At 39.8% G+C, this 25,676-nt stretch overlaps 2 protein-coding genes across 4 annotated transcripts in view; one reads left to right on the top strand and one right to left on the bottom strand.

The window, feature by feature from the left end:
• Positions 1-4,279: 4,279 nt before the first annotated feature.
• LOC110371426 (heterogeneous nuclear ribonucleoprotein U-like protein 1) overlaps positions 4,280-25,676 on the bottom strand; it is a 31,954-nt gene continuing 10,557 nt past the window's right edge. For 2 of the 3 annotated variants that reach the window (XM_064042459.1, XM_064042460.1), the window contains 16 exons: positions 25,092-25,281; positions 20,049-20,234; positions 18,826-18,961; positions 18,286-18,364; positions 17,534-17,654; positions 16,968-17,090; positions 15,659-15,787; positions 14,986-15,154; positions 14,664-14,915; positions 13,632-13,791; positions 13,057-13,220; positions 7,456-7,583; positions 6,495-6,597; positions 5,808-6,004; positions 4,832-4,897; positions 4,280-4,462 (listed from right to left, as the gene is read on the bottom strand). In XM_064042459.1, coding sequence (XP_063898529.1) covers positions 4,400-4,462; positions 4,832-4,897; positions 5,808-6,004; positions 6,495-6,597; positions 7,456-7,583; positions 13,057-13,220; positions 13,632-13,791; positions 14,664-14,915; positions 14,986-15,154; positions 15,659-15,787; positions 16,968-17,090; positions 17,534-17,654; positions 18,286-18,364; positions 18,826-18,961; positions 20,049-20,234; positions 25,092-25,281 — 2,266 coding nt within the window. In that variant the 3' untranslated portion in view covers positions 4,280-4,399. Of the gene's footprint in view, positions 4,463-4,831; positions 4,898-5,807; positions 6,005-6,494; positions 6,598-7,455; positions 7,584-13,056; positions 13,221-13,631; positions 13,792-14,663; positions 14,916-14,985; positions 15,155-15,658; positions 15,788-16,967; positions 17,091-17,533; positions 17,655-18,285; positions 18,365-18,825; positions 18,962-20,048; positions 20,235-22,087; positions 23,400-23,877; positions 24,033-25,091; positions 25,282-25,676 lie in introns of those variants that run through there. The other variant, XM_049851593.2, reaches the window with a different exon arrangement.
• Positions 7,988-12,533, top strand: LOC135119046 (uncharacterized protein K02A2.6-like). The gene has a single exon (XM_064042458.1). The coding sequence runs from the start codon at positions 8,159-8,161 to the stop codon at positions 12,347-12,349; it is 4,191 nt and encodes a 1,396-aa protein (XP_063898528.1). The 5' UTR covers positions 7,988-8,158; the 3' UTR covers positions 12,350-12,533.

Genomic DNA, 25,676 nt, shown 5'->3' with positions numbered 1-25,676 from the left:
ACGAATACTAAAAATTATTTCAAATAACACAAAGGCAAAGTTTTCTATCGATACCTCTTCAAAAACTGTAAGTCACAGCCCTATAACTCATTATAATAGAGGGAGCACATAAGAGAGTACATAAGAGGGGTACATAAGAGGAGAACATAAGAGGAGAACATAAGGGGAGTTCATAAGAGTCCGTAAGGTTCATAAAAAATAAATATACCTAAACGCGTGCGCCGGCAGTTAAGATTCCTGCCGACCGTTTATTCTAAAATTCCAAGCTTATTTCCTGCATGCATACGACGTAAATTGACAATTAAGTAAACTTGTTGCAAATGCCCCGCTGTTATTTTCGTTCTTAGAGAGTTTAAGCACTGGATATGCCTTTCCAAAGGCTCAGTTATGACCCTCATACTCGCATCGCATGCTAGTACTCTTACTTAGGTACATTGTATGTTTTATGCTTTTAGGTATTTCATAAATTAATTTTTCAATTTTGTTTCGAAAAAAACTGAAAATGCATAAATGAGATATCACTATTCGTTCCTCGTGCACTATTCGTATTTCGTGCCTCGTCCCCATAAAAATTGTGGACACTCTTTCGCATAGATTTGTGCTCACGGCGGATCCGATTAGTCAAATGATCTAAGCGTTCAGGGGCCCGATTCTCCTAAGTTATTAATGTCAAAATCGAATAGAAATCGAATCGCAATATGATCGTTATAGCAGTTTTAACCATATCGGGCATTCTGCTACTAATAAAAGACCAATCGTATTCGATTGACATTTGATTGGTGTGCGATTGGTCTGCTATTTTGGTGATTTTGGTCTATACGGTACTTTGCTGTACAATCATTTTGCAATCGTAAATCATTTGCAGACAAAATGATTCATTATTGAATGACAGAAAAGGATAAAAACGTTTATTTCAAAGAAAAAATAGCGGAATGCCACATACGCTTCAATCGTAATCGAGTCGGGATTGGATATCAGTCGAATCGAGTCGAACGTGAATCGTATGACGCTTAAGTAAAATTAGGAGAATCGGGCCACAGTTATTTTTGTTTGATTGGTTATGTAATGAACATCCAATCCAACATCGTGAATTAAATTATTCATGCGAACTTAGATGTGTATTGCATGAATCGAATTTGGTATTATGACAATAGGAATAACAATACGCTTTGGTTGTTTCCGGTATTTTTAATGAGAATGTGGTCGTTTGGTATGATAGGTAAGTTACAATGCACTTTCATCTTGATCCCTTACTATAGTATGATTCACTTGTTTCATCCAGTGGTTTCACTCGCGTCCCTGTAGGAACTACTCCGCGCGCCAGGATATACAGTAGCCATGCTATATTTAGCCTTCCTCGATAAATGGGTTATGTAAAAGAAAAATGCGGTTAGATAAATCAAAAGAAAAACGGAATTAAGCAATACGTGATATATTTTAAATATTGGTAATCCTGAGGTACATAAAGTAAATAATTAGCAAAAATTTCCTCATTTAGTTACGGAAGACAGATTCAATAATGAAAACGGTGTCTAAAGCGATCCCAATCTTAATATTGATTGAATCGAAGTTTCCTAGCGTACTAAAGTTATTTTATAACGTAACGCAATGTATGTTCCTGGATATTACGTAATATTGATTAATGTGTTTATAGAGGCCGATGATCGATCAATCTCCGACAGGCGTCGATAAAACCATTAAGTAAGCGTACTTTGATTTTTATTCAATCATGCGTAGAAATTCCTATGTGAGGATGTACCTATATGCCTTTTTAAATGGGTGTCACTAGGTTTATAGGTGGTAGAAAAGGATGGCAGGTGTTTTAAATTATTTTCTAGAGTGATGCCAGTTTGTTATTTCACAAGTTTTCTTAAACCGAGGAACTGTTTAAGGGTTGTGTAAAAGGGATAATTAATGAAACGAAAACATCTTATTGAATACGTTTTATTATTAAATCATTATCAGTAGTGACATTCGAACACACTCCTAACTAAAACATTTGTACACAAAGCTATAAGCTTATCATTCACTCACTCATTCACTTGTTACTTAGCGTAACTTAGTCATTACAAAACTTACAATTACTTACTAACCCCCGATTTATTTTATTGTATACCTAAAATAACTAAAATTAAAGTCACCTCCGTGCCTTATGTAGTATTTCAAAAACAATACTCCCAAACATTTGGGCATAATCTATTGAGTGAAAATGACAACACATATTGAAATGAATCAGATTACTTTTAACGATGTTAACTAAACATACAACTTAAAATGCAAATAATATCTAATTACATTGCAATAACTTCTGATGTTTGAACATGAGCAAAGTCTTTGACAATATTCTCCGTCTTAATTTTTAACAATTGTAACACTAAATTAAAAATAAATCTCATGAAGTGAGATGATGAATTGATTTTGACTTGAAATAGGTATTTAGACATGTTGTCGTTGTACTGAGTATAGTACTATGAGATGTTTATGTACATAGCTTTGCTAACACCAATGCATGAGACTCCACTCGTTGTCAAAAACTCACACACAAAGATACAACAACAAAAATAAAAAACAAAAATGTCAATTCAGACATGACTGAAAGAAGTTTTGGCGAAAATATATTAAACTTTTTTAACCGTGATAATAAACCTTATTACATACGAGTCATTTCATTTCTTTGTCTTGTCACGTCGATTGCACGAAAATATAATAAAACAACAAATTGCAAGACAACAAAATATTTTAACATTGATGAATAATCTGACCGTTTTTTTGAACTCACAACTGACAGCTGTCATCACTGACAGCTGTCAACTGCATAGAACATTCGGGACCCCTATATTCAGTTTGTTTGACGACAATGCAAAGGCGAAATAAAACAAAACCTATGTTATGTACACTACAGGTTTGGAGGGTCGTAAGTGGCCCATTCTTAACATTAAATCACTTCCCAATATGAGTCAGGCACTGACCGAAAAACGTATAAAACCACTCATAAATAAAACAAAACAGTTTGTAGTTTATTCGAGAAATTAATGCAATTCTAGATACTTATAATAAGATACGGTAGTGTAAGTAATATTTTGTAAGGGGTTGTTAATGTCTAAATATATTTACAAGTGGCAAAATACTTAGTTTATTTATTTTGGTATCACCTAAATACTGTAGGAATATGTATCACTATACGTTGCGTTGTAAACTAGTAATCTAGCGTTTTGTCTAATTATTATCAAAAGCTCCACTAATTGTTGGCAACCAATGCGACTACAGAATTATTCAACTGCATATTTGACCTTTGCAACGTCGATATGTTAGCGATTCTAAGGCTGCCCGCCAACGTCCGATAGTCGGTGTCCGATTTTTTGTAGGAGACAAATAGACTACTGAACAACTGATAGCAATAGTGCAACGCACGTCCTACAAAAGATCGGTCCGGTTATTTATCCTAAGTCTGACGTGGTCGGGCAGCCTAAAAACCTCTTACCCTTTCCGACGACATAATAAAACAGGAAAAATATTTTTGTGATAACTTTTAACTCGTATACAAACTTAACTAGACTCCTCTTAATATTGAGCATTAACTGTATGATACACATTCGCGATATAAATTTTATTGTAATATTTTGCAAAAACAGCACTCTTTGTGATCTCAAATAATTGTGTGCAGTCATGCTTTTAGTTAATCAGTGAAGAAAACATTATTTTTACCTAACCATGTGTCGTTTATAATTTTGCAACAATTCAATATTATTAATTATATTTAATACATGCACATATATAGACATCACGTTACAATACTGTACACGAAATAAAGTGCATCTTATAAAGATGTATAAACAGTTTTACTAATAAGTAAATTAATTTGCCGAATCACTTTTCGATCGACAAATTCGTGTGTCTATCGAAAGAATTCTTATTGCTTTTTCAACGTGAAATATCTCCCTGCTAGAGGCAGTAACTTTGAAGGAACTTTAGTGACTTTTAGAGTTAAGATTTCCTCCAAATATTACCTCTTTTTCTACTTGTGTAGGTCATTTTTTTTTTTCAAGTGAATTTATCTTTATTATTAACTTTTCACCTGTAAAGCTGTGTCTTTAATACAAAAACTAATTTGCAATGCATACAGTATCTTCGTAAAAAGGCTGTAAATGTACACTCATGGAGCATGGAAAGATGAGCGGAGGTGCTATAACGCAGGTAGGTCAGGCGCCTTCTTGTACGTCAAATACGCACGGTGGGAGTGTCAATTTTCCGTCATGACATCTCCGCTCGTCATTTTACCCTCCATGGGTATGTCCTACGTGTATACAGGAATATATTCGTGGTGAATAGAGATGTTTGTTTGTGTCGTGTATAGAGTACCGGCGGTGACGTCACGCGCGGTACCGTTGAGGAGAGGGGATCACTTCTTGTCGTTTCCGGCGACCGCGTTATTGGCGTTGTTTGCGTTCGTGCCGCCGTAGTTCTGCGAAAAAATTATGTTGTTACTCTACAGCAGTGTATATAAGTATGTACATATGTAATTTATTGTAATAAGGTAGACGATTTACAAGGTCATCGATGCAAGGAAACGTGTTAAAGATTAGTATTTTTATATCGTGTCGACAAGTTGTTGTAACCAACAGGATTTTTCTGATGCACTACTAAGTTTTTGCTCTTTCACGCGCATACCGCTGAAAGGATTTTGACGCAAATCGGCAGTAATACAACTTATACATCAAAATATGTGACTTTGTGTCTGAAAAGTCTTTGTTTCTCTCCCGCAAGAATCTGGTGAAACTACTAGTTTGTGTAAGCTAAAAAGGATTGTAATATAAATGCAATGCTTAGTTACCTGATAGTATTGTGCCCACGCTTGTTGCGCTTCCTGCGAATTGCCAGCCTGATTACCTTGTTGATACTGAAACAACAATAAAACTATAAGCAACATATCCCTTTTGGGGTTTTCAGAAATTTTTAAACCATGGGTGGTCCTCGGTTGGGATTTTGATCAATTCCAAGTTGTGATGTTTATACATTTCTGTAAAAGGTAAGCAGGATCTTGCGCTCGTCTCATAATGAACGACTATTAATGAAGTACACAACTCGCTTAATAACTTTGCTTCTTTGAAGTCAGCCATTCGACGCCTTAAAAATTTGGAGTCTTTTTTTCGCATACTCTTGGGGCGTTCAGCTTCCTACTGATACCCAGCCTGATAAAAGTAGTTTTTGCGTAGCGAAACCGACTCACGCGCTCTAAGAAGCCTGTCGCTAGTTTGGCAGTAAGTGTACAGCATGACATACCCCGGGCCAGCCGGCCTGCTGCTGCTGCCACTGCTGCCACTGCTGCGCGGTGTAGTGGGCAGGCCACTGCTGCTGTGTACAAGTGTATAGCATGACATACCCCGGGCCAGCCGGCCTGCTGCTGCTGCCACTGCTGCCACTGCTGCGCGGTGTAGTGGGCAGGCCACTGCTGCTGTGTACAAGTGTATAGCATGACATACCCCGGGCCAGCCGGCCTGCTGCTGCTGCCACTGCTGCCACTGGTACCACTGCTGCGCGGTGTAGTGGGCAGGCCACTGCTGCTGTGTACAAGTGTATAGTATGACATACCCCGGGCCAGCCGGCCTGCTGCTGCTGCCACTGCTGCCACTGGTACCACTGCTGCGCGGTGTAGTGGGCAGGCCACTGCTGCTGTGTACAAGTGTATAGTATGACATACCCCGGGCCAGCCGGCCTGCTGCTGCTGCCACTGCTGCCACTGGTACCACTGCTGCGCGGTGTAGTTGGCGGGCCACTGCTGCTGTGTACAAGTGTATAGCATGACATACCCCGGGCCAGCCGGCCTGCTGCTGCTGCCACTGCTGCCACTGGTACCACTGCTGCGCGGTGTAGTTGGCGGGCCACTGCTGCTGGCCGGGTTTGCCGCCGGCCTGGGTGCCGCCGGCTTGAGCTCCCTGCTGCTGTTGCTGTTGTTGCTGCTGCTGCTGAGGGTTCCAATTGCCCCAGTTACCCCAGTTGCCCCAACCTGAGAGGGGAAAGAGAATAATAACATTGGGAAAAAAGAAGCGTAAAAATACTACTACTTGTTATGCCAATCATCACAGAATGATTGCCATCGTTCAGATCTCTTCATCGTTGTCAACGTCACAGCCAAAAAAGTCCACTGCCGGGCAAAGGCCACCCCAAAGCTGAGGGGAATTGTCCTGACCGCACAGGGCATTCGTGTTGGTGACCAGAAATATGCACAGAAAGTAAACGATGGTTTCCAGCAATTGTATTATAAAGTTGATTTCGATCTTGTAACAGGATATCATTTTATCAGACCTCTTGGATCTTCAACCGATTGAAAGTGCTCTTCGAATTTTTGAAGCAGACAAAATACAAAATTATATAGGCTATGTAATTATTACAAAATTTGGACACGTGAAGTCGACTAGTTTTGGAAGTAAATGTGTACTATTCTATTAAATACCGCAATAACGTCATGATTTCGTAGAGTAAATGATAAAATTTACCTTGATTTTGATTCCAGTTGCCCCATCCTCCCCATCCGCCGGCCCACTGGTTCCATCCTTGTTGATTCTGTTGGTTCTGATTCTGGTTTTGATTTGGTCCATCCTGGAAACAAATGTATTGTTATAGCCTGATGTAATAATTTTCACTCACAAGTGAAGAATCGGGCCCCTGAATATATTTTTAGTTGCTTTTCTATGAAGGAGTCTTGCGATGGTCTCTGTCCACCAAGATTGACATAAATATGACTACTTTTTTATGGATAACTATCGATTTAGATTTTTAGATGCTTGCCATTTGAAGGCTCACAGAACAGACACCATTAGACATAGAACGCGCAACTTCATACTTGTTTTATCAAGTCATAATGTCTTCTTTTATGAGCCATAGATGTGTTGATTAAATCTAGATCCTGTGATCTGTACTAGTTTATTAATTGCATTTTGTTTTGAAATTTTGGCAGTATCATGCAGATAATGACCAAATAACTTTCCTCAAAAGACACAGACATTTTTTTTTGCAGCATAATCATCCTTCGAGCTTCTTTTCCCAACTATGTTGGGGTCGGCTTACAGTTTAACCGGATGTAGCTCAGTTCCAGTGTTTTATAAAGAGCGACTGCCTATCTGACCTCCTCAGCCCAGTAACCCAGGCAACCCAATACCCTTGGTAAGACTGGTTGTCAGATTTATTTGCTTCTGACTACCCGTAACGCCAGCCGAATATGTTCACAGACAGCCGGGACTTACAATTTAATATGCCATCAGAAACACAGTCATTGGTTTCCGAGATATACTTAGAATGTACATACAGACTTAGAAAAGTTGCATTGGTACTTGCCTGACTTGGAATCGAATCCATGCCCTCACATTAAATAGGTTGGTTTTTACCCATTAGGCCACCACGACTTTTCTAACTACGTCAATATTTTTTTTCAACAGTATGTATGTAATACGCATGTACCTTCTGGTTGGGCTGCGCATTCCTGGCATGCGGCGGCTGCCCCGGGCGCGCGGGCTGCATGGCGCCGCGGTTGCCCATCTGCCCGCCGCGCTGCCATGATCCAGCACCACCCACATTGTTGCCGCCGCCTAGGACAAAATATATCATTTAATTCATCTAATATAATCTAAATAAATAGTAATTTTCAAACATTTATATATCCGCGTTCGCGGTATATAGTGTTTTATTTATTCATCTCAAAGTTACTATGCCTTTACAGACTTAAATCTAATGCGACATAATACTTACTTACAATTAATAATTCCTAACTATATCTTAACTATATAACACAGTACAAAACAACAACTAATCCTTAGAAACTACACAGTAAGTGGCCCTTGTGAACTCGCTCAGTGTTGTGTTGCTTTGTAAGAAGATGTTTCAGGGCCGATTTTTCAATCAGCAGTAAACTTCTATCTGAACAATAAATATAGCGGTTTTACATATTTTCTATGCAAAATCTGTCAAAAGTTCATTAGGTAAGTGATGTGTATGTGCATCTCGCTCACTCATGTGTAGCACCGCATTGCGTGAAGGTGTCATTGCGCACGGCAGTAATAAATTAGTATCCATCGAAACCTCACGTCTTCTTATTTCTGCACCATTTACCCACAAACATATCATTGGCGACGAGGACGATTTTACCCACACACAAAAATAAAAAATGGCGAAGTCATTTTTGGGTAATTTATCGACGTTTGATTATAAATCCGGCGAGTGGTCTATTTTCAAAGGGCGGTTGACCCAATTTTTGAAGGTTAACGAAGTCAAGGAAGAGAATAAAAGTGCAATCTTGATTACACATTTATCCGATGACTCATATCGTTTGGTGCGTAATTTGGCTTATCCTGTCGAGTTGGAGGCGCTGGACTATAAGAAGCTGGTGGAACTGCTCGATACTCACTTCAAACAGAAGCAATGTTCATTTTCGGACAAGGCCAAATTTTATGGAGCTAAGAGGAGCTCAGGCGAGTCATTGGGCGATTGGGCTGCACGACTGCGAGGATTGGCGAGCTACTGTAACTTCGGATCCGCTTTGGACACAAACCTGACGGATCGTTTTGTCCTGGGCTTAGGAGCGGGGCCCGAGCGTGATAAGCTATTTGAGCAGAATGCTTCCACGTTGGAATTTAACAAAGCGTTGGAGATAGCTGAGCGAGCGGAATGCGCTAGAGAAGCCAGGAAGGTGTTGTCCACAGATGACACTACCATAAAAGAAGAACCGGTGAACAAAATATACAAGGGCGGTTCACGTCGCGGCGGCGGTGGCAGCGGCGCAGGCGGCGCTCGTGCGGGGACACGAGATGCAAGTCGTGAAGCTGGCCGTTGTGCTATATGCGGTTTAAAAGGTCACGATAAGGATGTGTGTCGTTACAAAAATTATAAGTGTCAAAAATGTGGAAAAGAAGGGCATTTAAAGAAAGTGTGTAATAAAAAAAACCAAACCAACCGTGTTCGCGTTAATAATATTGGAAGCGATGATAGTGATAGTGAATCAGACGGTACCTGTAAGGAATGCCATAATTTTAACATAAGGTATGTAACAGACAAACCGTTGTGTTTAGACATTAAAGTAGGTGATAAAAATGTAACCATGGAGTTAGATTCTGGGTCTGGAGTTTCTGTCATATCAAATAGAATGTACTCAGAACTGTTTGCGCATTATAACTTAACTGACTGTACGATTAAAATGTGTTTATATAACGGACATAAAATCTCGCCGTTGGGGTATTTCCAGCCTATTGTCGAATATAAAGCACAAAGGAAAGAAATTAAGATATTTGTAGTAGACTCGAATGGCCCTCCCCTACTTGGGCGCGATTTCATGTCCACTTTCGGTTTAATTTTAACAAACATTTATAAAATAAGTCAGGATCACGATGTTAATGCATTATTGGAACAGTTTCCTAGCTTATGGAAAGATGAACTTGGTTGTTTTAATAAATTTAAAGTGCACCTACGATTAAAGGAAAATTCAGTACCAAAATTCTTTAAGGCCCGACCGATACCGTTCGCCTTAAAAGACAAGGTAGAATTAGAATTAGATAGATTAGTCAGTTTGGGTATACTAGTTCCGGTAAGTAATTCACGTTATGCAACACCTATAGTACCGGTTTTAAAGGATAATAACACGGTTAAGATAGCAGGTGATTTTTCAGTCACACTTAATAAGGACCTTATAATAGATAAGTACCCGCTACCAAGGATTGAAGAAGTGTTTGCTAAGCTTGGTGGGGGAGAACATTATTCGAAAATAGATTTAAAAAATGCATATAATCAATTTTGTCTCTCGGAAGATTCTCAGGAGTTGACTACTATTAACACACCTAAAGGATTATTTAAATATACACGTCTAGTTTACGGTCTTGCGAATGCTCCTGCCCTGTTCCAAAAAGCAATGGAAGTTTTATTGTTGGGTATCGAAGGAGTTAGTATATGGTTAGACGATATTTGTTTGACTGCGCCAACAAAAGCACTTCATATAACGAGATTAGCACAGGTTCTAAGCAGGTTAAATGAAGCGGGGTTGCGCCTTCAGAAAGACAAATGCGAGTTTTTTAAGGATAATGTAACGTACTTAGGGTACATTATCGATAAGAACGGATTACGTACTAACCGCGATAAAGTTAAGGCAATATTAAATGCGCCGGAACCGACAAATATTACGGAAGTAAAGAGGTTCCTAGGAGTAGTCAACTACTACAGGGCTTTTATTCCTAATGCATCGAGCATTATGAGCCCGCTCCACGAGTTGCTGCGCAGTGGCGCGCGGTGGGAGTGGGGAGCGCGCCAGCGCCGCGCGGTGCGTCGCGTGTGCGCTGAGCTCGCCTCTGAGCGCGTGCTGGCGCATTTCGAGCCGAGCGCGCAGCTAGTGCTATCAGTAGATGCCGGGCCGCATGGACTCGGGGCTGTCCTATCTCAACGGGGCAGCGATGGCGGCGAACGACCATTAGCGTATGCCTCGCGGTCGCTTTCGGTAAGCGAACGCAATTATAGTCAAATACAAAAAGAAGCGACAGCGATCATTTTTGGTGTCAAACACTTCCATCAATACCTTTACGGAAGAAGCGAGCCATTTATTCTTAAGACCGACCACCGGCCCCTAGTATCAATATTTAATAATAAAACGGGTATATCGATAACTACAGCATTACGGTTACAAAGATACGCTATTATCCTTTCTGCATACAACTATACGGTTCAGTATATATCAAGTGATAATAACTTAGTCGCTGATTATTTTTCCCGTGCACCTGTGGCGGATACTGCGTGCAAGGGAGATAGCGAATATGATGCATATTTGTCACTGAATTTCTTAGACGTGACCGACCCAGCTGTTTTGTTAATGGATTTAAAGAAGGCAACTTGTAGTGATAAAACTATTCAAACCGTCATTAAATATACAAATGTAGGTTGGCCGCGTAAGATTGTTTGCGAATCTATTCGTCCCTTCTTTTTATGTCGTATGGATTTGCAATACGAAAATGGTATTTTAATGCGGGGTCATAAGGTGGTAATTCCAGTGGCACTGCGAGAAAGAATGTTGCGCGAACTGCACAGCACGCATTTAGGCATAGTAAAAATGAAATGTAATGCGCGTAGTAGGATGTGGTGGCCCGGTATAGACGAGGATATTGAGAGGTGTATCGGCGCATGCGACGTCTGCGCGAGCGTGCGGCCTGCGCCGCCGCGAGCTGCGCCCGCGCCGTGGCCGAGTCCAGCGGCGCCGTGGGAACGCATCCACATTGACTATCTGTCTATACGTCAACAGACGTATCTAGTAGTGATTGACGCATACTCTAAATGGTTAGAATGTATTTACATGCAAAATGATACTACTAGCCAATCTTTGATAAGAAAACTGAAACAATGTTTTTCTGTGTTTGGTTTACCTTGTACTTTAGTTTCAGATAACGATCCCAAGATAAATTCAAAGGAATTTAATTTGTTCTGTTCCAATAATGGCATTAAATACATCACGACTCCAATTTACCATCCATGTAGCAACGGTCAAGCGGAGAATTCAGTAAGAACTTGTAAAAAGATGTTGAAAATAATATTAAGTGAAAACTCTGCACAACATGTGTTACGTGAAAAATTGATAGGCTATTTATTTGAATATAGGAATACAGAGCACTGCACTACTGGACACTCGCCCGCAGAATTAATGTTTGGTCGGAAGCTGAGATCACGGCTTGATTTAATACTTCCAAAAGAAAATCAATCGCATAAAAAAATGTCGAAGGAGAATGAATGTGGTAGCAGAGCCTTTGTGATTGGTGACAGGGTATGGGTCCGGTGGTACAGTGGTAGAAAAGAAGCTTGGAAATTAGGAGTAATAAGTAAAGTGATAGGGAAAAGAATGTATGAAGTGGTGGTTGATGATCAAAGTGTATCTTGTATTAGGCATCTTGATCAGCTGTTAAAGTGTAAAAATAAAGGTATAGCAAGATCAATTGATTGTGATGAACCGATGCCTTCAGGGGTTCCACCTGTTCCTAGTTCACCGACTTCAACAGTTCAGTTTAGTCCAACAACATCCGAATTAATTAGTGAGTCGGATTCAGTTAGCACAACTGGTGTAGTTTTAGAGGAACCGGTGGAAGAAACGGTGGCAGCGCCGGTTACTATTACTAGCGTTGAAGGCTCTAGCAATGCTGCTGGAAGCAGTAGTAGTGGTAGCGATATAATTTGTACTGAAGCTCGAGAAGGTGTACGCCAATCTGTCAGTTGTATGCCAGACGCCCAGGCTCCTCAAGCCTCGGCCGGGCCACAGGATTCATCTCCGCAATTATCACGTGCACGTTCTCAGCGAGTTAGGAAGAAGGTAGATTACTCAGTATTTTATAAGTAGATTATAAGTTAATTATAAGTTTATGTTATTAATTGATAAATTGTAATACTAAGTATTCTGTCTACAGATTTCAAAATTAGTGTGGAGGAATGATGTGTATGTGCATCTCGCTCACTCATGTGTAGCACCGCATTGTGTGAAGGTGTCATTGCGCACGGCAGTAATAAATTAGTATCCATCGAAACCTCACGTCTTCTTATTTCTGCACCATTTACCCACAAACATATCAGTAAGTTATTTGGCGATTGAAAAATCCCCCTTATATGATATATGAGTCATGCCAACGAAGAAAATATATATTTCATACAGAATATTTATGAAATATATATTTTCTTCATTTTAAATACATATTAACTTGTTGTTTCTCGAAGCTTCAAGCGCACTCTATCTATACTCAATACCTAATACTTTAATGCTTACCACAATGTTTAAAGTTATGTTGTTGTTATACAGGTAATTTATGTCACAATTATGGACCTTGTTGGGCACAGCATATACAATAATAGGAGATAGGAGGAAGCACACTCTACTCTCGTACCTGGATAAAAATCTAGTAATTTCTGCCCCTGATCGGAGGGAATTACCACAGTTGGTCCCAGGCCTCCTCTCATACACACAATGACAATATAAACCATACGTACACATTTGCATCTAAATGAAATTTTCAAAGTATCCATATATTATTTCTTATATTCATATAAACATACCAGGTTGATGGTGTCGCTTATCAGGCCTATCATTAGGTCGGTGGTGTCGGTCGCGAGAGAACCTGTCGCCGCCGCCGCCCGCCGGCGCCCCGCCGCGCCCGCCGCGGTCCGGCCGCCCGGAACCGCCACGACCACGACCGCCGCCCGCGCGGTTGAAGTCATTGCTACGACAGAATAATATAAATTAAACTCTGAAAAACATATGTAAAGTCGTCATGCGTCAAGCGACTGCCTATCTGACCTCCTCAACCCAGTTACCCGGGCAACCCGATACTCCTTGGTTAGACTGGTGTCAGACTTACTGGCTTCTGACTACCCGTAACGACTGCCAAGGATGTTCAATGACAGCCGAGACCTACAGTTTAACGTGCTGTCCGAAACACAATCATTGGTGTCTAAGATATACTTATCGGGCTATGTAAGTGAAGGAAAAGAGAATACACCTGTGTCTGCATAAATGCTTGTTCACTATAATATGTTCTTGCTTGTTCACTTTAATATGATTTGCGCAACTGGCTGAACTCCTTAAATAAGAACAGCCGTTGAGACAATCGGCTCGCAATTACATTACTTACTCGTATCTGTTAGGTGGCGGCGGGCCCTGCGGCCAGGGCCGGTCGAAGCGCGCTGGCGGGGGTGCGGGCGGGCGCGAGTCGCGCGGGCCCCAGCGGGACCCTCGCGTGCTGCCGCCCCATCTGCTGCCGCCGCTGCCGCTGCTGCCGCCCCAACGGTCTTCTGTATAATACGTCACATGTATTTATATATCTAGTGAAGGTCATTTAGACTGATATTATAAAGAGGAAAACTTTGTTTATTTGTTTGTTTGGTTGGAATGGATGAACTCAAAAACTACTGGACCGATTTAAAATATTCTTTCACCATTAGAAAGCTATATTATGTGCGCTTAACATAGGCTATATTTTATCCCGGTGTGGGCAATAGCTCCCACGGGAGGCAGGTGAAACCGTGGGAAAACGGCTAGTGTCAAATAAAAGTCAAATAGCGACAAATCCCCAAAAACTGCGTGCTCCAGCTGTATGCTATATAGGCTAAATACTGGAATAAAAATGATCGTCGACTCTGGTCAAACATTGGCTTGCACGGCTGCCGCGCATTTTTTACTCACTAACCATAAATAAATATCTTTGCTGTTTCCTGCGATTTTAACCAACAAACATTTTCTTTTTTCACGCGACTTATTAAAGAGTTAAGAAGTTTTTGAAACTTCCTGTACTTTTTGTAACAAACATCATTTTTATTCTGGAATTATTATAATTAAATTTTTATTGTAACAAATATCTTCAGGGGATATAGGCCTCTCTTATGGTCAAATCGTCTTCTTAGTGTGCTGTGGACGAATATAATGAGAATACCATTCTCTATTTACATCCCAACTAGTTAAAACTACATAACGAGTATTCAAACTATGTCTCCGGTGTTCTCGTGTTTCCGTCCCATCGGGCTATGAGAATAAAGGAATAGTGAGTGCACCTGTGTCAGCGCAAATGCTTCTGCACAATGTTCTGCCTAGCTGGCTGATCTCTTTACATGAAAAATGCCGACAATTAGCTAGGATGACATCATCATTACTAAAGCTATGTACTCACCCCTGCTGTCTCCTCGCGTGAAGTCCCTGCGTCTATCGTCCCTGGGATGTCGCTTGTCGCCGGAGCGGTGTCGCTTGGGCGGCGGCGCGTCGCGGGTGGCGGACCTGTCGCGTCGCTCGCGTTCCCTCACCACTCCAGCGGCCTTGGCCTCCTTGTGGAAGCCCTCCACGATGAGCTTGGCTTGTTCGGCGTCCAGCTCGGGGTACAGCACCTCGTCTAGCCACGAGCACTTCTCGGGCAGCGAGAAGTTGGCTAGAGACAGAGAGCGGTGTGAGCGGAGGCAGGAGCAGGCGCGAGGCGGTGCGGGAGAGGCGGAACCAACCTTTCATGTCCACAATGGCCCCGTCGGGCACTTCCTTGCCGTCGGCCTCCTCGCGCCGTTTCTGCCGGTCGCGGTACGTCTCGTCGTCGGTCACGATCACGACCGCGACCCGCCGGTACCCGTCGAATTCCCTCAACTTGCGCCTCTGGGCCGACGGATATACATTCGTCTGTTTTTACCCAATGCGATATCGAAACCGCGGTCGCGAATTACGTCGGTCGCCGTCGTCGAGTCCAGCGGAGATTATGATGTGGAGCAAAACATTCTCATTATAGACAGTGGCGGATATCCAGCGGTGGCTTTGTACGTAAACGTTTTGTGGCAGTTCACCTAGAACAAGCTCAATAGAGATCCCATTCGCGGTATCGCGTGACCGCCCACGTGCACCGCTCCCGCGGCACTTACCTGAGCGGCTCGCGGAAGCGGTCACGTCAACATGTACACTACCTTATACATAGCACGTACCTTATGAGGATGCGGAGATATATAGATGGCTTACGAAGCTAGATAGGCGCTATATAATTTGGCACACATAAAGGTTCCGTGTAGTACAATGAACAAAGAAAGGGGCTCGGACGGTATCGCGGGGAATCGTGTTCGATCTCAATTGTTCCTGAATTAAGTGTGGCTGCCAAGTGATGGGAGTTTAGTATAAAATTGGAGTGAGGCTCACCTGGTCGAGGATAAAATTCCGTTTGCGTCCCTTGGCGATTTCCAACAACTTAAGCACGCATTTAGCGCACTTGGACACCATAGCGTCCCAGCGGGCCTCGTAGCTGGCGCGGAAGGGCTTACAGTCCACCTGACGACGACACACGATACAGTACGGGAGCGAGGCAGAGCTGCGCTTACGCTAAGTAAATAGGTTATTGTGATACCAGGGAGTCTCCTTGGTGACTCGGGACTCGTATACGTACGTCCTCTTCAGTCGCCGATCCACTGGTATCATATTAACTACACTGCTATGCTGACCGCTAAAGGTCAATGACATGGTTTGTTAAAATGTTTTGTTTATAAATGTTGCTCATATTGAACCCTGTTGAAAATACAGACGAACATTAGTTATCAATGTTTACAGTTGAGCTGGTCTTTCTTTTGCTCATACCTCACAACATCGCTGGAAAGGAATCATTTATTAGTTCATGTGGAGTTTCGTGTCGTGTGGTGTAACATAATGTTTGTGTATGTCCATAAAAATATATAAATAATTTTCTAGAACTTAGATACTTTGAGGTACTGCGATATTCGTGTTTCAATTTCCCATTCGTTATATTCATACGCCTTTCATACAAAATGTGACACAATTTCATACAAACTGTCATACTTTGGGCGATATAGCTAGACATGAAATAAAATTATTAGCTAAAGGCTACTCGCGAGAAGAATTATAATGCTTAGAAATAACTTACTTTGTCCTCCTATACTTACCTCTCTGTGAATAAAAACGGTGGTCAGAAAGCATAACTTATGTGATGATCATCACCTTAATTATTTATTTGACTATTTTCTTATAAAATACTCGAAGGATCGTGGACGCTTAACTTAAAGATAGTAAAAACAAATAAAAAAGTTGTAAAACGAGCAAAATCTGAGATAAAATATCGCAATAACTCAAAGACGGTTTTTCAAATTTCGCGATGCAATAAAACAACGTTTGGAAAAATATTGTGTAATGTGGATGGACTGGGGTAAATAGGATAATTAGAGAGACTAATACATATTAACGTGAAATAAAGTGTATTTTTTAGGGGTCGTTTTAGGATCATTATCGAGGGTGTGGAAAGACAGTTACATATCAAAGTGTAAAGGCGTTATACACGTTGAAAGGTCATTATAGAGGGTGTAGTAAGGGAGATATAGAAGACATTGCAAGGGATATACAGGATTTTTTTGAAGGACACTATACAGGGTGTTTTGTAGTAAGTATATCTGTTGTGTATATCCGTGTAGAGTGTGGCAATAAGACAGGGTATGTAGCGTACCTTCATGCGGTCGAAGAGAGCCCCTGTGGAGAGGATGTTGTAGCGACGCTCGGGATGAGCCGCCGCGTGCTGCTTGGCCCAGTACGTCTTGCCCGAGCCCGGCATGCCCACCATGAGGATCGCCTGGGGACAACAACGGAGATATTATTATAGTAGATAAAATAGAAAATAATCTTATCACCATCTGCCGAGCCTTCGCCCAACTATTTTGGAGTCGGCTTCCAATAGACAATAATCTATATGAATATAACAAAGCTGAAGAATCTGTTGTCTGTTTGTTTGCTTGAACACGCTTGATAAAACAATTTTAAGGTCTGTTTTGAAAAATTCTAGTAAAGATTCGAAGCAACTAATTATCTTCGTGTATATTGCTAATAATATATTTTTTTACTATAAGCAGCAGTGGACCCTTTCTTTTGTTTAGTAAACTATGAACATTTCGACTAATGGTCTGTAAATAGCTTCTGTAATTTAATTTTGTATCTGGCTGTGTGAAGATTTACACCATCCGTATGCGTATTTGTATACAACAATATCTAATCAAATAAAGCATGTTGCTTCTTTACCTCACAGTCAGCAATGCGGTTGGGTCGGGCGGGACCGTCGACGAGGTCAGCTTGGTTAATGAACACGTAGCCCGGCACCAGATCTACTTCCGTGCCGTCAAGTTCTTCTTCCGCCGTGTATCTGTAGCAAAAACATTGGGAAATTAACATCAGCTGTTATTTAGGTATACTAATATAAATATTATAGAGAGCAAAAATCTGTTTGTTTTGTTTCATGATCTCCCGAGCCTTCCTTCCAGCTTCCAGCCTTCAAAATCTGTATTTTTGTTTAGTTGGAATTGTAAAACTCAAAAACTGAACCAATTTTTTAAAAAAATCTATGGCAAACATTTTGGACGGAACGTGGGTAAAACCGCGGGCAACCGATTCTTAAGTAATTTTAAATATTTATACTATGAATGAAATGTAATTCCGCTTGCGATCTCATAGATTACATAATATACGAGAGTAAATACGGAATATTGATATACCTGCTCAGTATACTCACAACACAAATTGAGTTATGAGTTAAAAGTTCTTTACAGGATAGTCTTTTATTTACTTTCAAAACGATTTCACTGGTTTACAAATTATTATATTCTTTTTGGTGCAAAGTTGGAATATATAATTCCTTATAGAATATTTGATACGTAATCGAAGTCTAGGAGATAAAGTTGCACTAGCAAGTCGGGATTGAGAGATATATCCCTCTTTTTTGAAGGTAATAACTTATAGGATACTTTTTATCCAAAGATGTACTAATTTGTACTTACCGAATAACGAATTTGATTCTCTTGTCGAGCACATGGCCTTGCAGGACTTGTTCTTCTGTCACCTCTGCGAGTTCACCCTCTGTGGGAAATAATACTAATTATACACACATACATACATAGAAAAATGATAAATATACAGACAGTTATATTTGATTCACAAATGAATTCTTTGAAAGAACCCACTTTTTTATATCTGCTTACCATATTTCTGCAGGCATATCTATGATGAATCATGATATGCTGAAATTGTCTTGTAACAATATGGAATGGGAATTTCAACTTTCTTAGCTATCAATAAATATCAATGGATATAGAGCTAAGGACAACCACCTTTGCTTGGGCTTATTGCATTTTGTCTACCCTTCGTAAATAAGAATTAAGGTAGACTGTTTGAATGCGCTCATCTGAGGAACTACCGACTTAAAACCTACCCACCCATTTAGAAAAATTGTTTCAGAGTTAGATAGCCCATTTATCGAGGTAAACGATAAGCTACTTAGGGGTTTCAGAGAAAAACAGCTAGTGAGCTATGAAACTAACCTGGTTCCTGCTCCTCCTTAACGTCATTTTCAGGGTTTTCAGGAGCAGCAGCGTCGCTGGTCTCCGTCTCCATCGGCTCAGGTTTAACCTCGGCCGGTTGCTCTGGTTCTTGCTCTTCCACTTTGTCACCGTTCTCCTGTACAATATAGGATAGAACATTAAGAAAAATAATATAGGACAGTAAAAAACAAATAGGGATGAGTATTATTATTATTGCTAGCTTATAATGTCCACTGCTGGGCTGAGGGCTCTCTAGCTCGCTTCCATAAATCCTTCCATAAATCCATCCATTTTCCACATATCTTTCGGAATACCTTTGAATATATTGCTTATATCAAAAGTTTTACATCCAATGACTTGTTAAGTGGATAAAGTGCAATTCGTTTGGTAAGGAGATGGCTTGGTGGCCGGCAGATTGTTCAATGGACCCGGCAAACATATTCAAAGAAAATAGATAAATGAACTTAGAAAAGCTCGATAATACCTGGCCTTTGCTAAGAAGTGATGCAATGATTTTCAAGTTTAAGTGTAGCACCTAAATAAAGCGTTTCTGACTGATTTGTCGATGGAATAAAAATGTAATTCCGCTTGCGATCTCATAGATTACATAATATACGAGAGTAAATACGGAATATTGATATACCTGCTCAGTATATTCATATCAAACCAGTGATATGAATTGTCAAATACTTTACAGGATATAGTAGTTATTTCCACAAGTTCGCGATTTAGTAAGCAATCTTGATATAACGTTTACATGACTGAACTACTGCTTAAAATCATAATTCAATGAGTAGATAATTATTATTTTTGTTTCTTTAACTTTGACTTGTATTTTCATTGATTTTTAACCGCATTTCACTTTTAAGTTGAGTTTTTAAATAAAAAGTCATGTCATCATCCTCCGCGCCTTTTTCCAAACTATATTGGGGGCGGGTTCTAGTCTAACTGGATGTAGCTGAGTACCAGTGCTTTACAAGTCATATGAAGATTAATTATCCTTAAGGGTCAATTCCCACTGAAAGAGCAGCGGCCGGCAGCGGCCGTAAGAGCACGGAAAATGTAAGAGCGCGGCGCGGTGCGGCGCCGCGCTCGCGCTCAATCCCTTGCAATTACGGCCGCTGCCGGCCGCTGCTCTTTCAGTGGGAATTGACCCTAAAAGTGCCTACTCAAATGGAGCATAGCTTTGTTCATATCAACACAAACTTGGTAAAGGTCCTTACCTTGGGCTCATCAGGTTTGTCAGCATTTTCTTCAGCAGTCTCGGCTGCCTCACCAGCTTCGGGAGCTGGTTCCTTCTCACTCCTCATGTCTTGGTCTCCACCTTCAGTCTCAGGCTGATCTTCACCCCTTTCCTTTCTCTCAGCTTCTTCCTTCTCCTTGCGTTCGCGGTCTTGTTTCTCACGCTCCTATAGGATAGATTAATAAAGGATGATGGGCAATTTTATATGAACCCTGGCCTGATAACCAATAAAGTTCTTATGTATATTAGATTATTGCTTATACCCTACAGTTACTGAAATAAAACAGTTCATGTCAAGAATCGACCGGAAATAAGTACAGTCGGGCACAAATGCCATGGGCTGTCCTATGCTATCAAGTGTCATATCTTCGTTCTCCGGTGGTTTACAAGGTTGTGCCCATAACAAAAAATGAAGCTTAGGGTATAAGCTATCATTTGATATGCGAATGGTTTTTATTGGTTATGCCGGTTAGAACCACCAGAACGGCGGAATACGTACACCATAACGTTGTGAATACTACCTGCTAAATAATATTTTTTTTTCAATAAACTTGGAAAATATGGGCACAGACACCTTCTGTGACTCGTTTTGACAATGATTGACAATAATAATGCACTTAAACATCCCTCCCATATGCAATGAAGTGGTTCAAGTCTATGGGCTGTCCTATGCTATCAAGTGTCATATCTTCGTTCTCCGGCGGTTTACAAGGTTGTGCCCATAACAAAAAATGAAGCTTAGGGTCTAAGCTATCATTTGATATGCGAATGGTTTTTATTGGATATACCGGCCAATTTTACCCATCATCCTTTAACATATTTACGTAAACAATTAAACTCCAACAAAACTAAAAACAATTTGGGCACTAAAATGAGTCTATAAATTCCTTCTCATCGCTGTCAACTGGGAGCCTGCCCAAGAGGTTGACAGCATTGCCACTGGATTACTGGATACTTGCCACTGAATTGCCACATTGAATGGTAATACTTGTCCTTTGTCTAAGGAAATAACCAGCCCTTCGGGGGAGCGTCAACAAGCCGCTTTTAACCTTTTCTATATTTTGAATATTATCCCTAATTCACTGCCTAGTTCAAATACAAGTCGTAAGATTCGCAAGCCAAATATCATCACACCAAATAGAAATTACGAGTGCACCGCACTTCTATCGTTGTTTTATTCTGTATAGTCTAGTTTCTTATTTAGGATAACTCTATAGAACCTGGCGATGCGATCTATGGCGGAACATGCTTCCCTAGACTAGATTAAAATAAAACTACAAATTACAAATCAGTCTCTTTATTTAGGCATCAGCAATTTAACATTTTACAATGCAGTTTTAATCTGTAAAAGTCTTATTTGCAGTGACAGAGATCAATAGAAAACTTAAAAATAACTAAGACATACGTAATCGAAGTATCTTACTTATTACCTACCTACACAGCATGAAAATGTAGTAATACAAAACTTAAACCTATATTAACCAGTCTTCTAAAATTAACGTTGAATGTTAGTTTTACATTAAAATGGAACAATCATACACTAACCTAACTGACACTTATTTTACCCTTAACTTTTATCTCTTACAAAATCACAAAATATCACAAGGTTTTCTAACATCATCTTATCTACCTAGCCTTTCCCTAACTATGTTGGGGTCGGCTTGCAGTCTAACTGGATAAAGCTTTTTACCAGTATTTTACAAGCAGCGACTGCCTGTCTGACCTCGTCAACCCAAGCAATCCACTTGATAAAACTGGTTGTCAGTCTAACTGGTTAACAAGGTTTTAAACCAATAGAACATTAATAAAACAAAATAAAGAAAAAAATATTATAAAGTTATCTAAAGTCTAACAATTATGGAAGGCCCGAACACATTAAAAGCAGAATCCTGGTTGATTTTTCACATAGAGGATAGTATAAAGCAGTATCTACTCTTTTTTTGGCTAACCCAACACTGTTCACAATTTTTGCTTTCAATAACTTGCCAGTTTTTGTCCTAGGCAAGGCGACAGGTAAATGGACGTCAAGCTTATCTATATTAAATTTAATTCTTGGGGAGATAATGGCAGTAACATTTTTATAACTTCAATTTTAAAGGAAGCCAAAGTAACTTTTTTATTCAATTTTATCCGGTACAAATAGTAGGCATTCTGCAGCATAATTTGTAAGATGTGAATGCCCACTTTTTTGTTCCAACGCATGGCTATGTACTCGCAAGAATAGCAGTCTAACATAGGCAGCAGCTTTTCGATACCACTAATGTTTTTATTATATTGGATGAGCATATCTGGCATAATGTACTGACGGCCTTTTTTGTCGGTGAAAGTAACAAGATTTGGAGAGTGAGCGGTACTGATAGTGCAAACATTTTGTCCGTATTTATCACGCCACTTACAAACGCAAACACCATCGGGGCTGTAACCACGGATGATGTCATTTTTCTGTAATTTCGTGGCACACAGTTTCGGGTTTCCTTTGCGTTTGGCTTTTATCATACCAGTAGCATTCGTGCCATTTTGCAGAAAGAACTCTGATAGTGGTACACTAATATAATCATCACATATGTATACATGGTGCCCTTTATTTCCATAATTTTCGAAGAGTTTTTCCACGACATTTAGCATGTGGTCTTTTTCTTCATCCTCACTTTCGTCCAAGGTATGATGATGTACGTTAACTTTAAGAGCAAGGCCATTCGATGCTGCCAGCATATAAACTTTTACTCCACTATTGAACAACCTGAATCGTTTCCCTTCTTTACTTATACTGCCATACTCGTCAATTATCAGAACCTCACCGGGATTATACAGTTCTGACATTCTGGTATTAAAATACTCTATCAAGGTGTCTAAATCATTACAGTCAAAACGCAGACATTTGAATATCATTGTGAAAACATCTTTGGACATAAACTTGCTGGGAAATGTATTAAAGAAAGCATTGCTTGTCCAATATTCTGAGAAACTGGTAATTCTTATAAATCCCATGTGGAACAGAATGCTCAAAAATGTTTTCAAGTTTTCAACAGTTAGAGGTATCCATTCGCGTATAGTATCGTGAGGGCTGGCTTTAGCCTGTAGTTCTATAGCGTAGGCATTTGTGGCTTCGACAATTTGCTCTAGAAAAGCATCTGTGAAGAATAATTTGAAGAAATCGAATTGGGTGGTTTTGGTGTCGTCAACTAGAATTTCTTCTCGGGAGGTGAACACAGGAGGGCGATGTGTGCTCGGAGGTTCGTCGTTCCAGTTGTTAACTTCCAGTTCTTCAGCTGAAGAATCAGATTCAGACTCAGACTCAGATTCTTCTTCAATTGCCCACTCTGAAGAATCGCTAGAAATAAACATTCTAAATGAGACATTTGTATCTTTGAAAGTTATCAAGTTGGATGATATTTTATATGTATTAAATAAAGGGTGATTATTTATCTATTTTATTTATTCCTTGATTATGTGAACGGTGGATATAGCAATTTGCCAAGCATCAGATTATGTAGGTACTGTAGCAGAGTATATTTGGATGCTAATACCATCAACCTCCGAGCCTTGTTCCCAACTATGTTGGGGTCGGCTTCCAGTCTAACCGGATTCAGCTGAGTACCCGTGCCTTACAAGAATTTGGATGCTAATACCATTCCCTTGTTATTCGCAATAGTTTTACTGCAAGTGTGAGGGAGTAGTGTGAATATTTTTAATTATTTATTTAGAAGAAAAAAATATATATTAATCCTCTCTATTCTGTTCTGATATATTCATAGAGCAATGCGAAATTGTATAAAATATACCAACAATATAAATAAAGTTGAACTTACAGAGTTCCGCTGCTACCGTAGTCAAATTCATACGAAGATCCCGAAAGGCTACTCGAAGACGAAGAAGACTCTTCAGAATCTGATCCGTCGGTTTCTTCCAAGTTCGAGCTCATTTCTTCAGTAACATTTTCCATGTTTTCCTTCACAGTTAAACACTGCACACACAACCAATCGCAGGCTCAAATCTGACACTACTGCACAGTTCACTAAATATCTACTCTTTATAAAAACACCAAAGTTTCAAAAGTCGGATAATCTAAGTCAGTTCGTCGTCAGTTTTCAGTTAGTAAGAGTCTGACACTCCCTCACGCTGCATCCACAGCGGAAGAAGTCATTTGATGATTTCCAAACAAAAAATTGACAATCTCGAAATAACGTAACACGGAAGTATTTTATACAGATCCAAGTCTATCCAGGGGCGCAAACATATACAGAATATGCATTAAATATCGTCATTTATAATAATAAAACCAATGTAAAAAGAAACAATAGACGGCTATAATATTTAAATACTTTAAATGTGAAAACAATTGCGCATCTATCGACTTCATGCTAGATGGTATTTCATCATCAGCCTATCGCAGTCCACTGCTGGACATAGGCCTCTCCAAGTGCACGCCACTGAGATCGATTTTCGGCTATTATGATGGTATTTAATCCCTTATTTTCAAAATCTAAAAAGGTTGTTGGTATGTCTTTGAACGAGCGATGAATTTAACTAAAACAATTTCTTTGCGTCAAAAACAAATCGCTTCAGTATTTTCTATTGAGAACAAGTGTTCAAGGAATGCATCCGCGCTTTGTTGTAACACTATTTTTTAAAGAAAAACATAAACATGCATTTTATTTAAATAGGTAGAAATAATCATATATTTCAATATTTTAACCGCATAAATCGCGGTAGCAAACTCAATCGGATTCTTATAGTATTTTTTTGGCTTGCAAATCTTTCGATGTATAATTCAAACTTAGTAGTGAAAGTGAACCTATTATATTTTCCTGAAAACCGTAGAAAATCCATCACAGCATCTAACATAAAACGATTTAGGCCCAAGTTGACCAATAAGATAAACGTCAGATTTCTTAAAACAAACTGTTCACTGTGAATTACCTTATTCACCTTTAATTAAAGTATCTAAATAGTTGTTTCAGACAAACGGCCGATTAGATAAACTTGGGCCTTAAACCATTTTTTTTTTGTAAGCAACACTTACCTCTCTCTTCTTCCTCTGTCGTTCCTCTCTCTCCTTCTTCTCTCTCTCCCTTCTCTCCTTTTCCTTCTGCGCGGCCTCTTCCTTCTGCCGCTGCAGTTCAGCTTCTATAGCTCTCTTCTCTTCTAACACTTGTTCTACCGGGATCTCTACTCGTTTGCGAACGAGTTTCGTTTTCGTTAACATGTTGTATCTGAAGATTGTAATTGACTTTTGTAAATTCTTAATTATTATTATTAATGCTAGAGTAAGTTGTTTGAACTTGAGAGATTTAAAATCTGATTTTATCTTATTTTATTTTATTTATTTGGGGCAAAAGATGCCCAAGAAACATTGGGTGTATTACACTAATACTTTAAATGAGAAAGTTTTCATGAAACTTGGCAGTAATATAGCTTATACATCAGAATAATACATAGGACTACTTTTTATCCAAGTGCAGGAAATAGTTTTCTCTGGAAGCAGATGCAACCGCTGGCGTTGGCTAATAATTCTATAAATTACACTTCCTTGTTACAATACAAGATCTAACCGAATAAAACGTGTAAAACATCAAAGTATCCAAGTTCAGATAAAAATCCTTTTTTA

Source organism: Helicoverpa armigera, chromosome 28 (assembly GCF_030705265.1).
Source record: "Helicoverpa armigera isolate CAAS_96S chromosome 28, ASM3070526v1, whole genome shotgun sequence".
In the NCBI taxonomy this organism is placed as follows: domain Eukaryota; kingdom Metazoa; phylum Arthropoda; class Insecta; order Lepidoptera; family Noctuidae; genus Helicoverpa; species Helicoverpa armigera.
Note: the sequence above shows the minus strand (reverse complement) of the source record. Positions and strands in the feature narration are given on the sequence as shown.

Coding starts and splice junctions, on each gene's coding strand:
- LOC135119046 (XM_064042458.1), top strand. CDS start 8,159: ATGGCGAAGTCATTTTTGGGTAATTTATCGACGTTTGATTATAAATCC.